The sequence below is a fragment of the Cucumis melo genome, chromosome 7 (assembly GCF_025177605.1).
Source record: "Cucumis melo cultivar AY chromosome 7, USDA_Cmelo_AY_1.0, whole genome shotgun sequence".
NCBI lineage: Eukaryota > Viridiplantae > Streptophyta > Magnoliopsida > Cucurbitales > Cucurbitaceae > Cucumis > Cucumis melo.
In genome coordinates, this window is record NC_066863.1 from 7,440,361 (window position 1) to 7,456,920 (window position 16,560).

General features: G+C 38.3%; 1 protein-coding gene across 1 annotated transcript; it reads right to left on the minus strand.

Moving 5' to 3' along the window:
- Nucleotides 1-15,654: 15,654 nt before the first annotated feature.
- LOC127150316 (uncharacterized mitochondrial protein AtMg00810-like) lies at nt 15,655-16,077 on the minus strand. Its single transcript, XM_051087734.1, has one exon. It carries the CDS (start codon nt 16,075-16,077, stop codon nt 15,655-15,657), a length of 423 nt encoding a protein of 140 aa, XP_050943691.1.
- Between the last annotated feature and the right edge of the window lie 483 nt (nt 16,078-16,560).

Consider the following 16,560-nt stretch of genomic DNA (forward strand, 5'->3'; position numbering starts at 1 on the left):
GTTATCTGAGTTTATGCACGGGGAATCAGATTTACATATCTTCAGATAAGTTTTAGAGGACCTCAAAATGAATATTTTGATATAAAGAACACTCATTTTGGTTAAGCATTGAGAAAGTTATAGTCATCTGAAGTTTATGTTAGAAATTTGGAAATTTCAGAGAGTTGTTGAAATAAGATTTTATTTCTTAAGCTTTGTTTTTGTGAGTGTCATCTTTGGTGCGACATGTTATGTATATCTTTAGAAAACCAGAATGTTTAGAGTTCTAATACTCGGTTGGGTTGTTGGCAGGTCGAGAAGAATTAAACCGAGCTTATAGACTAAGGATCTAGCCCAAGACAGTGAGTGACAAAACCAACTTTGAAATATTTTCCATAACTGTTTTCATTGAATGCGATAAATATTTACTTACGAAGTTGTGAAAGATATTTGAATTTCATGACTATTTTCAAGTATACATTTGGAGACTAGATTGCTTAAAGAAATTTATGCTAGCACGTAGATATTAAATGTTTGGAAAGTATTTAAACCACAATGTCTTAAACAAAGCATGGATTAGTAAGAAGTTTTGTTTTAAGAACTACAGTTTTCCACGAAAGAGTTGAGTAAAGTTCGAGCTTTGTGTAAAATTTATAAGCAGACATTTTTTAATATTTTTAGATGATTTATGAAATTTTCATTAACTACATGACTGAGATCTTGAGCCTGAGGCTAGAGATTACCGTGTGCACATTGGTTAGATTCCGTTGTTGACGTTGAGTGTACTCCGTAACAACGATGCTGTCGTGAGTACTGGGCGGGCCCCACTACGACAAAGACGATGGGAGTGCTGAGCGAGCCCCACTACATCGTAGAGCTTGTAAACGTTGTTGTACTGGGTGTACCCTACAGAACGTAGATTTGTCATGTTAGTTAAAATGCTTCGATATACTTGATATGCCTTGCTAGATTTCAATAATGAACATGCTGAGTATTTAAGGAAGCTATTCTTACTACTAAACGTTTACATTTACGACTTGTATAAACACATTTATATGTGTAAAGTTTTCACGTGCTCTTATCTTTAAATTCATAGTTTTAAACAGAGTCACTCACTGAGCTTCATAGCTCACCCTTTCCAAAATGTTTTACACATTTTCCAGGTAGAGATCGAGTTCCCAGTGCCTGATAGACTGCCTTAGTCTGCTGAAGCTCCATTATCGATTGTCAGTACGTGTTTTGAGTTGGGCATAGAGTCTGTTGTGTTATGATGTAAATACACCCTTGTATGTTATAGATACTCCACAGTTTGTATAAGCTTTAGGAGTTGTAGTTGTGTAAATTTTGTTGGTTATATTTTGATTAAGGTGTCTTTAGGTTTACTCGTGAAATCGGTAAATTTTGAGGTACACTTCATGTATGTGTTTGACTAGCTGTGTTTGACTAGCCTAGGATCCGCTGTGTTTTGTTGCATGTATAAAAGTTTATATACTAGATTGGCAAGTTCACTCACATGAAAGCGTTGTTCGTCGGCTTCACGCCATCTTTCGGTCTAAGGTAGCAGGTAGTCCGGGAGGGGGTGTGACAACTTGGTATCAGAGCAGTTTTCTCCATGGAAATAAGATAGAGCGGTTAGCTCTAAGAAGAAACTGGAAAGTAAATAATTGAAAGTCAAGTTAACTTAAAGGGAACTAGTGGAGTATGGTCTAGGTAATGGTAGAAGTGAGTCCAATTATTATTAATATATGAGTAGACAGTTAGCATCATGCATTTGAGTTAAGTATTTATAGTATGTCTAATGTGTTGACATATTATAGGAGTCATGCCACCACGTACTGGTAGACGCCGGCAGAATAAAGACGGGATGCAAGGTCCTACCCAAGGTCGATCTGTTGGGGAATCTAGTACCTTAGGAGTTCGAGATGGGGCAGGAAACAAGCAGTTTGCTAGAACTACACAGGAAATAAGAAGGCCAGATAGAGCAGAGCCTAGTGATCCAGAAAAGGCATACGGAATTGAACGGCTGAAGAAGTTAGGGGCTACAGTGTTTGAGGGTTCCACATATCCAGCTGATGCAGAGAAATGGTTCAATATGCTTGAAAAGTGTTTTGATGTGATGAATTTTCGTGAGGAGCGAAAGGTTAGATTGGCCACATTTTTGTTGCAAAAAGAGGCTGAAGGATGGTGGAAATCTATATTAGCAAGGCGCAGTGATGCACGTGCTTTAGACTGGCAGACTTTTAGAGGCATATTCGAAGATAACTATTATCCTAGCACATACTGCGAAGCCAAGAGGGATGAATTTCTGGGGTTGAAACAAGGATCACTTTCAGTGGCTGAGTATGAGAGGAAGTATACCGAGCTTTCACGGTATGCTGACGTTACTGTGGCTTCTGAGAGTGACAGGTGCCGAAGGTTTGAAAGAGGGTTGCGTTTTGAAATACATATCCCAGTTACAGCCATTGCTAAGTGGACGAATTTCTCTTAGTTAGTGGAGACTGCCCTTCGTGTGGAGTAGAGTATAACAGAAGAGAAGTCAGTAGTGGAGCTTAGTCGTGGGACTTCAACAGCTAGTGGATTTAGAGGCCGTGAGCAGCAGAGGTTCACGCTTGGGATAAATATTTCAAGCCGTCAAGATTTTAAGAATCGCTCTAGAGGCCAATCATCGAGGAACGTGAGTTATGGTAGTGTTTTTCAGAGACAGAGCCAGAGAATACCTAGTCAACCCACTAGATCAACAATAAGATCGCAACCAGGTCAGGAGTCCATTGCTAGTACAGTCAGGCGAACACCATGCACGTGTTGTGACAAGAACCATCGGGATCAGTGTTTGGTAGGTGCTGGTGTATGTTACCAGTGCAGACAGCCAGGACATTTCAAGAAAGATTGTTCGCAGTTGAACATGACAGTTCAGAGAGATCAGGGAGTTGGGTTCCAGACAGTTGAGCAATCGAGAGTCTCAGTGGTTCCAACAGAGGGCACCGGTGGTGCAAAGCAAAAGGGAGTTGTTGGAAGACCTAGGCAACAGGGAAAAGTCTATGCTATAACTCAACAAGAAGTGGAGGACGCACCAGATGTTATTACTGGTACGATTCTTATTTGTAATGTACCTACAGATATTTTATTTGATCCAGGTGCTACGCATTCCTTTGTTTCTAGTATATTTCTGACTAAGCTGAATAGGATGCTAGAGCCTTTGTCTGAGGGGTTAGCTATATACACTCCAGTTGTTGAAGTTTTACTTGTTAATGAGGTGTTACATAATTGTGAAGTTTTTGTAGAAGGTATCAGTTTGCTAGTGGACTTGCTACCACTAGAGTTGCAGAGGTTAGATGTAATTTTGGGAATGGATTTCTTATTTGCTCGCTATGCATCTATGGATTGCCATAGGAAGGAAGTGGTTTTCATAAAACTAGGCTTTGCTGAAGTGGTTTTTAGAGGTATGAGGAAGGCCATTTCTAGAAGTTTAATCTCAGTTTTGAAAGCTGGAAAATTGCTTAGGAAGGGTTACACAGCGTTTCTTGCACACATCGTAGTAGTGCAGAGAGAAAAGCTAAAGCCAGAAGATGTTCCTGTGGTGAAAGAGTTTCTTGATGTATTTTCAGATGATCTGTCAGGTATGCCACCTGATAAAGAGATTGAGTTCACCATTGAATTATTACCAGGAATAGCACCTATTTCACAGGCACCGTATATAATGGCTCCAAGCGAGCTAAAAGAATTGAAGATGCAGTTACAAGAACTAGTTGACAAGGGATACATCAAGCCTAGTGTTTCGCCGTGGGGAGCACCAGTGCTTTTTGTGAAAAAGAAAGATGGTACCCTCAGATTATGTATTGACTATAGACAGTTAAACAAGGTTACAATACGTAACAAGTATCCTTTACCACGCATCGATGACTTATTTGATCAACTAAGGGGAGCAGCATTGTTCTCTAAGATTGACTTAAGGTCAGGATACCACCAGTTGAAGGTTAGAGAATCAGATATTGCTAAGACAACATTTAGAACGAGGTATGGGCATTATGAGTTTCGAGTTATGCCATTCGGTTTAACGAATGCGCCAACGGTTTTCATGGATCTCATAAACAGGATCTTCCATCGATATTTAGATCAATTTGTGATTGAGTTCATTGATGATATATTAGTTTACTCGGTTGAAAGAGAATCTCATGATAAACATCTGAGGATTGTTCTACAGACTCTACGTGATAAACAGTTATACGCTAAGTTCAGCAAATGTGACTTCTGGTTGGAACAAGTAGTATTTTTGGGGCATGTAGTTTCAGCAAAAGGAGTTAGTGTCGATCCACAAAAAGTAGAAGCGGTTGTCAATTGGGAAAGACCAACTAGTGCGACAGAAGTACGTAGTTTCCTGGGTTTGGCAGGATACTATAGGCGTTTTATTGAGGATTTCTCTCGATTGGCATTGCCTTTGACCGCTTTGACAAGGAAGAATGTTAAGTTTGAGTGGTCAGATAAATGCGAGCAAAGTTTTCAGGAATTGAAGAAAAGACTAGTTACAACATCTATTTTGGCATTTCCTGTAACAGAGAAGGACTATGTGATTTATTGTGATGCTTCAAGGCTAGGATTAGGTTGTGTGCTTATGCAAGATGGGAATGTAATAGCTTATGCTTCAAGGCAGTTGAAGGAGCATGAGTGTAATTACCCTACCTATGATCTTGAGCTAGCAGCAGTTGTTTTAACACTAAAAATCTGGAGACACTATTTGTTCAGAGAAAAGTGCCATATTTTCACAGATCATAAAAGTCTGAAGTATATTTTTGATCAGAAAGAGCTAAATCTGAGACAAAGGCGATGACTAGAACTGATTAAAGATTATGATTTTACTATAGAGTATCATCCAAGTAAGGCCAACGTAGTAGCAGATGCATTAAGTAGGAAGTCAGGACTTTCGAAGAGTGCCTTGTGTGGTATTCGAGTAGTTTTGTTGAATGAGTTAAGGGGTTCCAAGGCAGTAGTAACTACAGAGGATTCAAGAAGTCTTTTAGCACAATTTCAGGTTCTGTCTTCTCTAGTAACTGAGATTGTAAGAAGATAGTCAGAAGACAGTAATTTACTGAAGAAGCTTGGGAAATCAAAGAAAGGCTTAGAGGTGGAGTTCGAGCTGAGAAAAGATGGAACCATTGTTAAACAGGGAAGATTATGTGTTCCGAATATCAATGAGCTTAAGAATGCTATTCTAGAAGAAGCTCACAGTTCAGCTTACGCTATGCATCCAGGTAGCACCAAGATGTACAAAACTTTAAAGAAGACTTATTGGTGGTCTGGAATGAAGCAAGAGATAGCTGAAAATGTTGATAGATGTTTGATTTATCAACAGGTTAAACCAGTAAGACAGAGGCCAGGAGGATTTCTTAATCCTTTGCCAGTGCCAGAGTGGAAATGGGAGCATATTACTATGGATTTTCTATTTGGATTACCTCGTACATCCAGTGGACATGATGGTATATGGGTAATAGTAGACAGACTCACCAAGACGGCACGATTTATACCGATTAAAATGACATCTACGTTAGACCAGCTAGCGAGATAATATATTGATAAGATTGTGAGTCAGTATGGAGTACCAGTGTCCATAGTTTCAGATAGGGATCTGAGGTTTACTTCTAAATGTTGGCCTAGTTTACAGAAAGCAATGGGAACAGGGCTAAAGTTTAGTACATCATTTCATCCCCAAACAGATGGTCAGTCCTAGAGGACCATCCAAACTTTAGAGGACATGTTGAGAGCATGTGTCCTACAACTTAAAAGAAGTTGGGATACCCACTTGCCACTTATGGAGTTTGCTTATAATAATAGCTACCAGTCTAGTATCGATATGGCACCATATGAAGCGTTATACGGGAGACCATGCAGAACTCCTATGTGCTGGGGGGGAGACTGAAAGTGATAGCTTTAGGCTAATTTCATACCCTTAACCGCTAAATCCGGGAAATTACCTTCTTTGTTGAGATCATCTGAAACTCTTTCGAACCCCTTCTGACTCTTTGAGTACTCTTCCCCTAATATGAGTTCCTTCATCTAGTAGAATTCTCAAATTCTTTGATAAGGATTTCCACAAATTCTTTGCGCCTCTCCTTACAGATGAATATGGATTTCTGACTCGTTTGGAGGTTCATATGGAATTGACTGAGTTCCACTCCTAATAAGGGATAATGACTTTCGCTTTCAAATTCTGAGATAATTCTCCTTATTGTTTTGAGTCATCCAGAGGTTAATGAAGTGGGAGAGCGGAAGTTAGTAGGTCCTGAGTTGGTTCAGATTACGACAAATAATATTAAGTTGATCAGAGAAAATCTGAGGATAGCCCAAGATCAACAGAAAAGTTATGCGGATAAGCGGCGAAGAAACCTAGAATTCCAAGTTGGAGATCAAGTTTTCTTGAAATTATCTCCATGGCGAGGTGTTATTCGTTTCGAAAGAAAAGGTAAGTTAAGTCCTAGATATATTGGGCCTATCAGATAACGGAACGAGTGGGACCAGCAACGTATAGACTTGAGTTGCCAATAGAACTTGCACAAATACATGATGCTTTCCATGTATCCATGTTAAGAAAATATATACCAGATCCATCACATGTGTTGCAAGAGCAACCCGTTGAAATAAAAGAATATCAGATTCTCGACAGAAAGGAACAAGTTTTGAGAAACAAAACGATTCAACTCATAAAGGTTTTGTGGAGACATCATGGAGTGGAGGAGGCAACTTGGGAACCGGAAGATCAGATGAAAATGAGATACCGATACTTTTCAGTTAAGGACATTCTAAATTTAGAGGACGAAATTTTCTAAGGGGAAGGTAAGTTGTAAACCCGATATTTTCTTGGTTTAATTTCTTTAAATGTGGAAAAAAAAAAAGAAAAAAAAATGGAAATTAAGTGTAAATATATATATATATATATATTTATATATTAAATAGTTTTATAAAATAAATTAAAGAAAAGAAAGAAAAGAAAAGAAAGGATAAAAAGAAGAAAAAGAGAAGAAAATTTAATTTTTTCTTTTCTTCTTCTTCTTCTCTTCCCTTCACCGCCAAGAATTTTGAAGACATCCAACTTCCATTTTTTTACCTTCTTCAATTTGTAGAGAACTTTTAAGAGAGAGTTTGGAATAAGAAGAGGAATTTTACTAGAATTTTGAGGTTGAAGAAAAGGAGGAGAACTCAAGCAAAGTGTATCAATGGCTGAATTTTGGTTCATTCTGCACATCACTGGTTTTTAATTCGGTTTGAACTCTTAAAAAGGAATTAAGAGGTGAGATTTACATTTACTGAAAGTTAACTCATTTTTTAAACAAAATTTATGAAGAAAGTTGGAGAAAATTCGGATATTAATTGGGTGTTTTTTGATGAAGAAAACAGGGCAGTTGGTTTTCACTTGAAATCAGAAGGTCTCTGGTGTTTCTTATATTTTAGAGTGTACCGGTGGAGTTAGAATCTCTATTTAGTATGGTTGGAAAGCTTATTCAATTTGCTACAACTTTCATGAAGCAATCGTGAACAAAATACGACTACAAATCAGTTATATTGTAGGGACAATTTAAAGAGGTCGTGTGCGCGCGATTCTGGAAGTGGTTCTATTTTGAGGGTTATCTGAGTTTATGCACGGGGAATAAGATTTACATGTCTTCAGGTAAGTTTTAAAGGACCTCAAAATGAATATTTTGATATAAAGAACACTCATTTTGGTTAAGCATTGAGAAAGTTATAGTCATTTGAAGTTTATGTTAGAAATCTGGAAATTTCAGAGAGTTGTTGAAATAGGATTTTATTTCTTAAGCTTTATTTTTGTGAGTGTCATCTTTGGTGTGACATGTTATGTATATCTTTAGAAAACCAGAATGTTTAGAGTTCTAATACTCGGTTGGGTTGTTGGCAGGCCGAGAAGAATTAAACCGAGCTTATAGACCAAGGATCTAGCCCAAGACGGTGAGTGACAAAACCAACTTTGAAATATTTTCCATAACTGTTTTGATTGAATGCGATAAATGTTTACTTACGAAGCTGTGAAAGGCATTTGAATTTCATGACTATTTTCAAGTATACATTTGGAGACTAGATTTCTTAAAGAAATTTATGTTAGCACGTAGATATTAAATGTTTGGAAAGTATTTAAACCACAATGTCTTAAGCAAAGCATAAATTAGTAAGAAGTTTTGTTTTAAGAACTATAGTTTTCCACGAAAGAGTTGAGTAAAGTTCGAGCTTTGTGTAAAATTTATAAGCAGGCATTTTTTAATATTTTTAGATGATTTATGAAATTTTCATTAACTACATGATTGAGATCTAGGGCCTAAGGCTAGAGATTACCGTGTGCACATTGGTTAGATTCCGTTGTTGACGTTGAGTGTACTCTTTAACAACGATGCTGTCGTGAGTGCTGGGCGGGCCCCACTACGACAAAAACAATGGGAGTGCTGGGCGAGCCCCACTACATCGTAGAGCTTGTAAATGTTGTTGTACTGGGTGTACCCTACACAACGTAGATTTGTCATGTTAGTTAAAATGCTTCGATATACTTGATATGCCTTTCTAGATTTCAATAATGAACATGCTGAGTATTTAAGGAAGCTATTTTTACTACTACATGTTTACATTTACGACTTGTATAAACACATTTATATGTGTAAAGTTTTCACGTGCTCTTATCTTTAAATTCATAGTTTTAAACAGAGTCACTCACTGAGCTTCATAGCTCACCCTTTCCAAAATGTTTTACCCATTTTCCAAGTAGAGATCGAGTTCCCGTACCTGATAGACTGCCTTAGTCTGCTGAAGCTCCATATCGATTGCCAGTACGTGTTTTGAGTTGGGCATAGAGTCTGTTGTGTTATGATGTATATGCACCCTTGTATGTTATAGATACTCCACAGTTTGTATAAGCTTTAGGAGCTGTAGTTGTGTAAATTTTGTTGGTTATATTTTGATTAAGGTGTCTTTAGGTTTACTCGTGAAATCGGTAAATTTTGAGGTACACTTCATGTATGTGTTTGACTAGCTGTGTTTGACTAGCCTAGGATCCGCTGTGTTTTGTTGCATGTATAAAAGTTTATATACTAGATTGGCAAGTTCACTCACATGAAAGTTTTAAGCAGAGTTAACAGATACAGGTACAGAAAAGTGTTGTTCGTCGGCTTCACACCATCTTTCGGTCTAAGGTAGCAGGTAATCCGGGAGGGGGTGTGACACTGGAAGTCGAGATGCTTCAAAGCTATCCTTTAGAGCTTCTTCGACCCTCTGATTCAAGATAGCCATCTCTAATGATAGGTGTCGGCTTAGCCTTTAGTGGATGCATCTACTGACTCTAAGTTCTATCTGACTCTTCACGAGGCTAGTTCTCACCTCTCCATGGGTTCTCTTTCTCGTTCTATAACTCTTAACAACTCCTTCTAGCCTATCCTAGGAGTGAGGAACATATTGAATGCTAGTCACTTCTCATTCTCGATTCGATGATGCTGGTGGGAGTTTTGTTCCAAAACTCTGAATTTACGGATTACTGAATTACGGTTCTTACTTGTTCATCCTAATGTTCATAATAATGGCTTTGCCACAACTTAATAAAAAGAGGGGTACGATCCAAGGATTTCAGTCTTACTACTAGCACTTTCCTTTTCTTATCATTTTTTGACTTAATCAAGACCTGTCCAAAACTTCGTAAACATAGTCTCGATGCACTTGCACTCCTTTTTTTAGATTGATAATAGTCTTTCCTCATCATGAAAAGAGAAAGTGCGATAAATATTGCTTGATCTTCGATAATTGCCAACGTAGAGGTAATCTTAGCTCTTCCATCGACTCCGCGAAAGTGCTCAATAGTTCTTGATCTTCACTTCTCATAAGTGGTGCAAGAAATTCATATATAAAGACATCTCAGTCCTAATTAATGTCTTATTCTTGCTCTGTCTGTCAACTCCTTACATAGCCTTGCCTTCGGTCGTTTGATAAAAGATAAAACGAGAAAGAAGAAAGGTGATTGGCCTTACCATGAGGCCTTGTCCCATTTTTTCGAACCATTCCCATATATGAAAACCTGCAGCTTGCTGTCCGTCTTCCTCTCCTGAACGAAGGGTTGGGGATAAAAGCGTGAAGTAGTTCGTTTTGAACTTACCATTTTAAGGGCTTCTTCAAGCCTGAGGCCTAAGCCAAAGGCCTCTCTCCCCCGAAGGGTTAGAGGAAAGGGAATCAAGACCAATTCTTAATTCTGTGTTTGGATGTATCACTTGTTTGAAAGGACAGGTTGAGCATCAAATCCAATAAGGGTTGAAACTAATACACTAGGTGGGTGGCTTTCAGAAAAGGCTACTTCCAAGATCTCCTACAACATAAAATGCTACAGATAGGTTCCACCTATAAGGTTTTCCCTTCCTTCCCCCATTCTCCACCAAGCACACGAAAGATTTCAATTCTTTGTTCAGTAAGCTTGATCCTCAGATCTCTTTCTACTCTATGGGGCGACCTTTCAATTTAATTGGGATTGTGAAAGGGATGATTCCACGTGATCGAACTCATTCCCCTACTCTTTCTTCCTTCCATTTCTTGAATCAAATATAGTAATTCATCGAATCAAGTTCATTTTTGGATGCAAGTCAAAAGGCTGAGACATGAAAGTAGGATCAACTGACTTCGATCTTCCTTGATAGGCCCAAGACATGAGAAGTGAGAAAGAGTTAGAGCCATAATTCCTAGAAAGAGAAGTCAAATTCTTTGAACCTTAATTTTTCTATCTATCCCGGAAGAAATCAATCTTAACTTTGTCTGACTCCAGTGCAAGATTGGAGCTCTTTCAGCATTAGAAGGGGAAGTTATACTATACCTTTCATAGAGTTGGTCAGTTAGAGGTCTCAATTTCAGCTGCCTGTATCGCGGCTTCAGTCTCATAATTTGAGTAAGAGTACGGGGAAGCGCCAGTGCTCATCGACAAGAATGCTTGGATAAAAAAAAAGGTCAAAGCAAAAGCGTCAAAGTCAACTCGTGACATCAAGAGTAATGATAAAAAAAGAGGTGTAGAGGCAAGAAGGGACCGTTATTAAGGAGTGCAAGGGAAAAGTGCAAGTACAAGAAATAAGAGCTTGAATTATGATTCTTTATCTCTTCTTTAAAGAAAGAGGGAAGAGAACGACTTCTATTCAGTTCTTGTACTCGTCCCATCAATAAATGCCCTATAAAAAGGTTGAATTTGCTTAATTCCTCTCTTTCTTGTGTTGTAGCAGCAAGAAGTAGACATTCATCTCTTTTTGTAATGGTCTCGACCGATAGGGTTAAAAAAGAACTTGACTAAAGGAAGTGAAAGCGGAAGGCTAAAGCTCAACAAAGACAGACTAGACACCAGATGAGTTAGCACTTTCCTTAGATCCCAATAGGCTAGAATAAGACCCGATGGAAGGCAACTGGGTTATAAGTCTTAAAGAAGCTAAGTTCTTTCAATCCTTTAACGAGGTCACAAAGGAGGTCCGGTTGCGGCTCTGCCATCTGTTGAGGTTTTCGTTATAGTTTCTTTTCTAGTTCTTCTTGTTTAGTTGTGCTGAGGTTGAAAGGTTACTAAGATAGATCTGATTTAGATCTTTCTTGTTTTAGTGGAAATTAAGGGGGTCTAGATGCGTAGAAGGAGTCAGAATTCATGTGTTAAGGACTGAATTCATGTGTGAAGCAAATTCTCATAGATCCTTTTTTCCCTTCATTCATTGCTATTTCTCGGCTTTTTTCTTACAAAAAGTTAGTTTTTCTCATATTTCTATTTAACGATAAAAGATAAAAAATGACTGATTTTTCATGATTTCTTACTTCTTCCATATGTCAAAACCTAGAAAATTGTTCATTTTATGTAAGAGAAAGAAAAAATTGAATATGTCAAAACTAGTCCTATCAAATCAGTAGAATGAATATTTCGAAAGATTCCCATTCATACCCTTTACTAGCACAAAGCGAAGCGACTGAAAGTTTGCCTTTTCATGGTCCAAAGGGTTTGAGATAACATATAAAAAAGATCTAACATTCTTTCAGCCTCCATTTCATATGAAAAATCTCATCTTTCTTTTTACCACTCCCGTAGTTAAGAGTCTTAACTCGTTTTCTCTTCTTAGATACTTTGTTCAATGAGCTTCTCAACCTTTGGTTTTCTTTGGTGTAATTTGACATTCATGAGAAGATTCAGTTAGTGATCCATGTAGGCTTTGAACAACGCTTTCTTCTATCCTACGTGTAGCGGTGAAAGCACTTGATCCGTATTTATCCATTCGGAGCAGAGGCGGAGCCATAGCTTAGCTGATAACCTGAAACTACTTTCTTATTTGGCCTGAAACTACTTTCTATCTATAGCTATGCGAACAACTTGAAACTCTTGCATGAAGCATAATGCGTAGCTTAGCCGATGAAATCTTCTTTTCACCTTTGTTTTTCAGCTTTCCATCCAGCAAAGCGAACACCAGACACCTTAACACCTTTCTTTTATCCAAAAAGAGGTGGGACACATTAATACCTTTGTTTGATGTTTTCCAGCACCGCATAGCGGATAAGTGGCTTCTACCTCAATAAAAGAAGGGTAGTGTAGCGTAAGGGTTCTACCTTTGTATTTGAAGCATAGTAAACAAGGACAACCTAAAACCACTTATTTGAATCTGGAACTATTGGATATTTATCTTGGAGCATAGTGGACAACCTTAAACAACTGGATATGGAGCGTAGCACTGAATCTACTTGGCTTGTAGAAATAGCTACCTCGAAGGGGACAACCTGAAACCACTTTCTTGTCATCCAGGTAACTAATGGATATTTTTCCATTTATTGGAGTGTAGCGACTAAATCTGCTTGGAAATATAAAGCTACCCCATTGGAAAGATAGCTACCCTAGATGAGACAGCCTGAAACTACTTGCTATTTATCTGAAACTACTTTTTATCCATAGCGTAGTCGATTCAATATTCTTTCCACCTTTGTTTTCCAGCTTTCCTTTCCAGAGGAGTGGACATCAGAAGCGTAACATAGCAATGGCTTCGCCCTTTACATTTTTAGCGTAGAAAGGAAGGAAGAAAGACACACAAACAGTATGATTCAATCACTCACTCTACAGGGTAGCTCTCACTCCAAGCTTTTCCAAGTAGATTCAGTTGCTACACTATAGCTCCGAGTAGATAAGATCTTGAACCATGAGCCTCGCAAAGCCTATGCCATTATATCTTGAACTATACGACCATGTTGATTGCAAGGATGACCCGCTTCAGTATCTCTTTTCAAGGCCAGCTTGAATGGGCTAGCAAGTAGGCAGATGTGACGCTCAAAGTTCTATAAAAGCAAGGGGAAGCCCTAAATGGGTAAGGAAAGGGGTAGGCAATAATAGATCACAGAGGTGATCATTCTGTCCGGACTATGAACTTGATTTTTAAGTTGAATAAAAGACGCATTTCTCAGATTCAGTTATTCTATTAGCAGTAGGCGAAGAAGAAGACTCAACTTCTCTGGCAAATTTTCTTCAACGGTTCTCAAAAAGATGATAAGTCAGAAGGTTCTAAAAAATGATAGGCTTTCGAATAATGGAATCTTTTATTTATTGGGTCAAATCACAAATTCTTTGCTCATCTGGAGCTTTATTTGAAATTTTGTTCGTACTTTCATCTTACATATTCCCACTTAGCGATTGGACCTTTTTGATCCAGTTAAGAAAAGATGAAACTCAATTCAACTTCTTCGGAGCCTCCGGACTCAGCAACTTCTTCAAGAACCGCTATCGAAAGCAGATATAGCAAGGGCGAATCCCTTTAAAGCTACTACTGGTATGGATTCTTCCTTTCTGACTGAATTCGGCTGACGAGAATTCCTGTCGAGGATGAAACAGGGAAAGCATCCATGAAAATATAGGATTCTATGTTGGGAGCTTTCATAATCCTTTGATGAGGCATGTGAGTAATAAGATCTCATCCCTACTGAGGCATACTCAACCAAGAAAAAGTGATATGGGGGACAACTAACTCATTTTGCACCTTAATGGTTTGGCAACAAAGACTTTTCATGTACTGCACCTCCTTATGAACTGAAGGAAAGAAGACCTCTTCCCTATGATATAATGGAAAAACAACGAGGGAAAGAAAAATGCCAAACCAACTAAAACAAAGTGAATATGGTAAATTTCAGAGTTCTTACTGGTTTAATTTAAAAGGTCTAGGTGACTTATCCACTAAATAATAATTCATTCCTCAATCTATGAGAGTTATTAAATTCCTCAACCTATGAAAGAAAGAATCCGTCAGAATTCATTCTCTCTAAATTAAGTAATTCAAGCTCTTCTTCTCAATTTCATCAAGCTGGAGGCTGGGTCGGAAGGTCTTTCATGAGATCTTGAGGTAGTGGAAGCCCACGGAGTGGAAGAAGAAATCCTTCTACGCGGTCTTTTTTCATGAGTTGCAGATCGAAAGAGGCGGAAGTACTATTATCATTATTAAGGCCAGAGAAAGAGGATGAACTACAAAAAGACTAATAACTTCTTAGTTGCCTTTGTTTCATCCTGATGTTTTTTCGATAGCAAGAATTCTTATCCGTTATCTTTCCTCAGTCACTGTAATGGGAGTAGCCTACTCATCCTAGTACTTATCTAATGAGGGAATTTCTGAAATTCTATTTTGATTCTGGATTAGGGAGTCATAAAAAAGTCGAATATTAGAGTCCTCTAAATCGCTCTTACTCTATCTTATTCCATGTTCAATTTACAAGGCTTTGAAAAATATTAATATAGTATGCGAAGCCAAGCGACTATATATAAGAGACAAGGATAGGACTCCGTAGAACTTAGTGGTAGCACAAATCAGACGACGAACGGAGGGCACGAAGCGAAATGACTGAATAGGAGTGAGGGAGCCCTAAAAAGAGAGAAAAAGAAAGACAACTTCGTACGAGATTGATTCTTTGCTCCTAGCGTTAATAAGAAGCCTACGGTTGGGTCAAGATCAGCGAAAATGGCTCGACTGTTAGGAGAGGAGCCGTAGTTAGGAGTATGAACGCGAAGGACTCTCAAATTCGGAGGAGTAGTCTTCTAGAATATTAGGGTAGATTTCCGATGTAGAAGGCCAAACAAGAAGTCAATGAACAAGCGCTCGACTGAAAGGTGCGAAGCAACTTGACTAAGAAGGAGAGGCAGAAAGAATTTGCATTGAACTTGAGTAAGGTTAGGAAGGCTTCTTAGAAGATTGATTCTTTGCTCCTTCAAATTGGTGCAACTAAGGATGGAGGACTCATGAATTCTACTAAGCCGTCAAAAGTTCGACTATCCTACTAAGGAATATGTATATAGAAAGCTAGGAGAGGTATACAACCCACTGAGCTAATGTGTTGTAATGTGATGACTTTATTTTCAATGAGATCCCTAATAAAATGATGCCTTATATCAATATGTTTGGTGCGACTATACTGGACTGGATTTTTCAAAATATCTATGGCACTCATATTATCACAATATAAGGTCATAACTCCTTGCATAATCCCATATTCATTTAACATATTTTTCATCCATATCATTTGAGTACACCCACTCCCTGCAGCTATATATTTTGCTTCAGCTGTTGACAGAGAAACACAATTTTTCTTCTTACTGAACCATGAGACAAGATTATGCCCCAAAAAGAAACATCCACTACAAGTGCTTTTTCGATCATCGACAGAACCTGCTCAGTCGGCATCACAATATCCCACTAGTTCAGAGGATGTATCGTAAGAGTACAGAATCCCGAAGTCAGTTGTTCCATGAACATACTTAATTATTTGTTTAACTACACTTAAATGAGAGGTACGAGGATCTGACTGATACAGAGCACATATTCCCACGACATAGGCAATATCAGGTCTACTTGCTGTCAAATATAAAAGACTCTCAATCATGCTTTTGTACAATTTGTGATCGACTTCAGTACCTACCATATCCTTCGTAATTTTAGCATGAGTCGCAGCAAGAGTCCTTTTGTGTTGTGACTGATCTACACCAAACTTCTTGACTAAGTTCTTGGCATACTTCTCCAGTGATATAAACATTCCCTCACTTCTCTGTTTGATTTGTAACCCCAGAAAGCAGGACAGTTCACCTACTAGGCTCATTTCGAATTCTGATTTCTTTATGTTAATGAAGTTATCAACAAGAGTTTTAGGAAATCCACCAAAGATGATGTCATCAACATAAATTTGAGCTACAATGAGATTAGTGCTGGTTCTATTTATGAAGAGTGTCTTGTCAGTCTCACTCCTCAAATATCCTCTTTCACCAAGATACATTGTTAGTCGTTCATACCAAGCCCGAGGAGCTTGCTTCAACCCATATAAGGCTTTATTCAGCTTGTAGACATACTGCGCAAATTCAGGATCAACAAATCCTTTAAGTTGTGCTACATAGACTTCCTCATTTAAGTATCCATTCAGGAAGGCACTTTTAACGTCCATTTGAAACAATTTAAATTTTTGAAAACATGATATACTGAGCAAGAGGCGAATAGCTTCAAGTCTAGCTACAGATGCAAAAGTTTCATCAAAATCAACACCTTCTACCTGTGCATAACCTTGAGCTACCAAACGGGCTTTGTTTCT

Excerpts from the sequence above, each read along its gene's own strand:
- LOC127150316 (XM_051087734.1), bottom strand. The coding sequence starts at position 16,077 with ATGAGCCTAGTAGGTGAACTGTCCTGCTTTCTGGGGTTACAAATCAAA.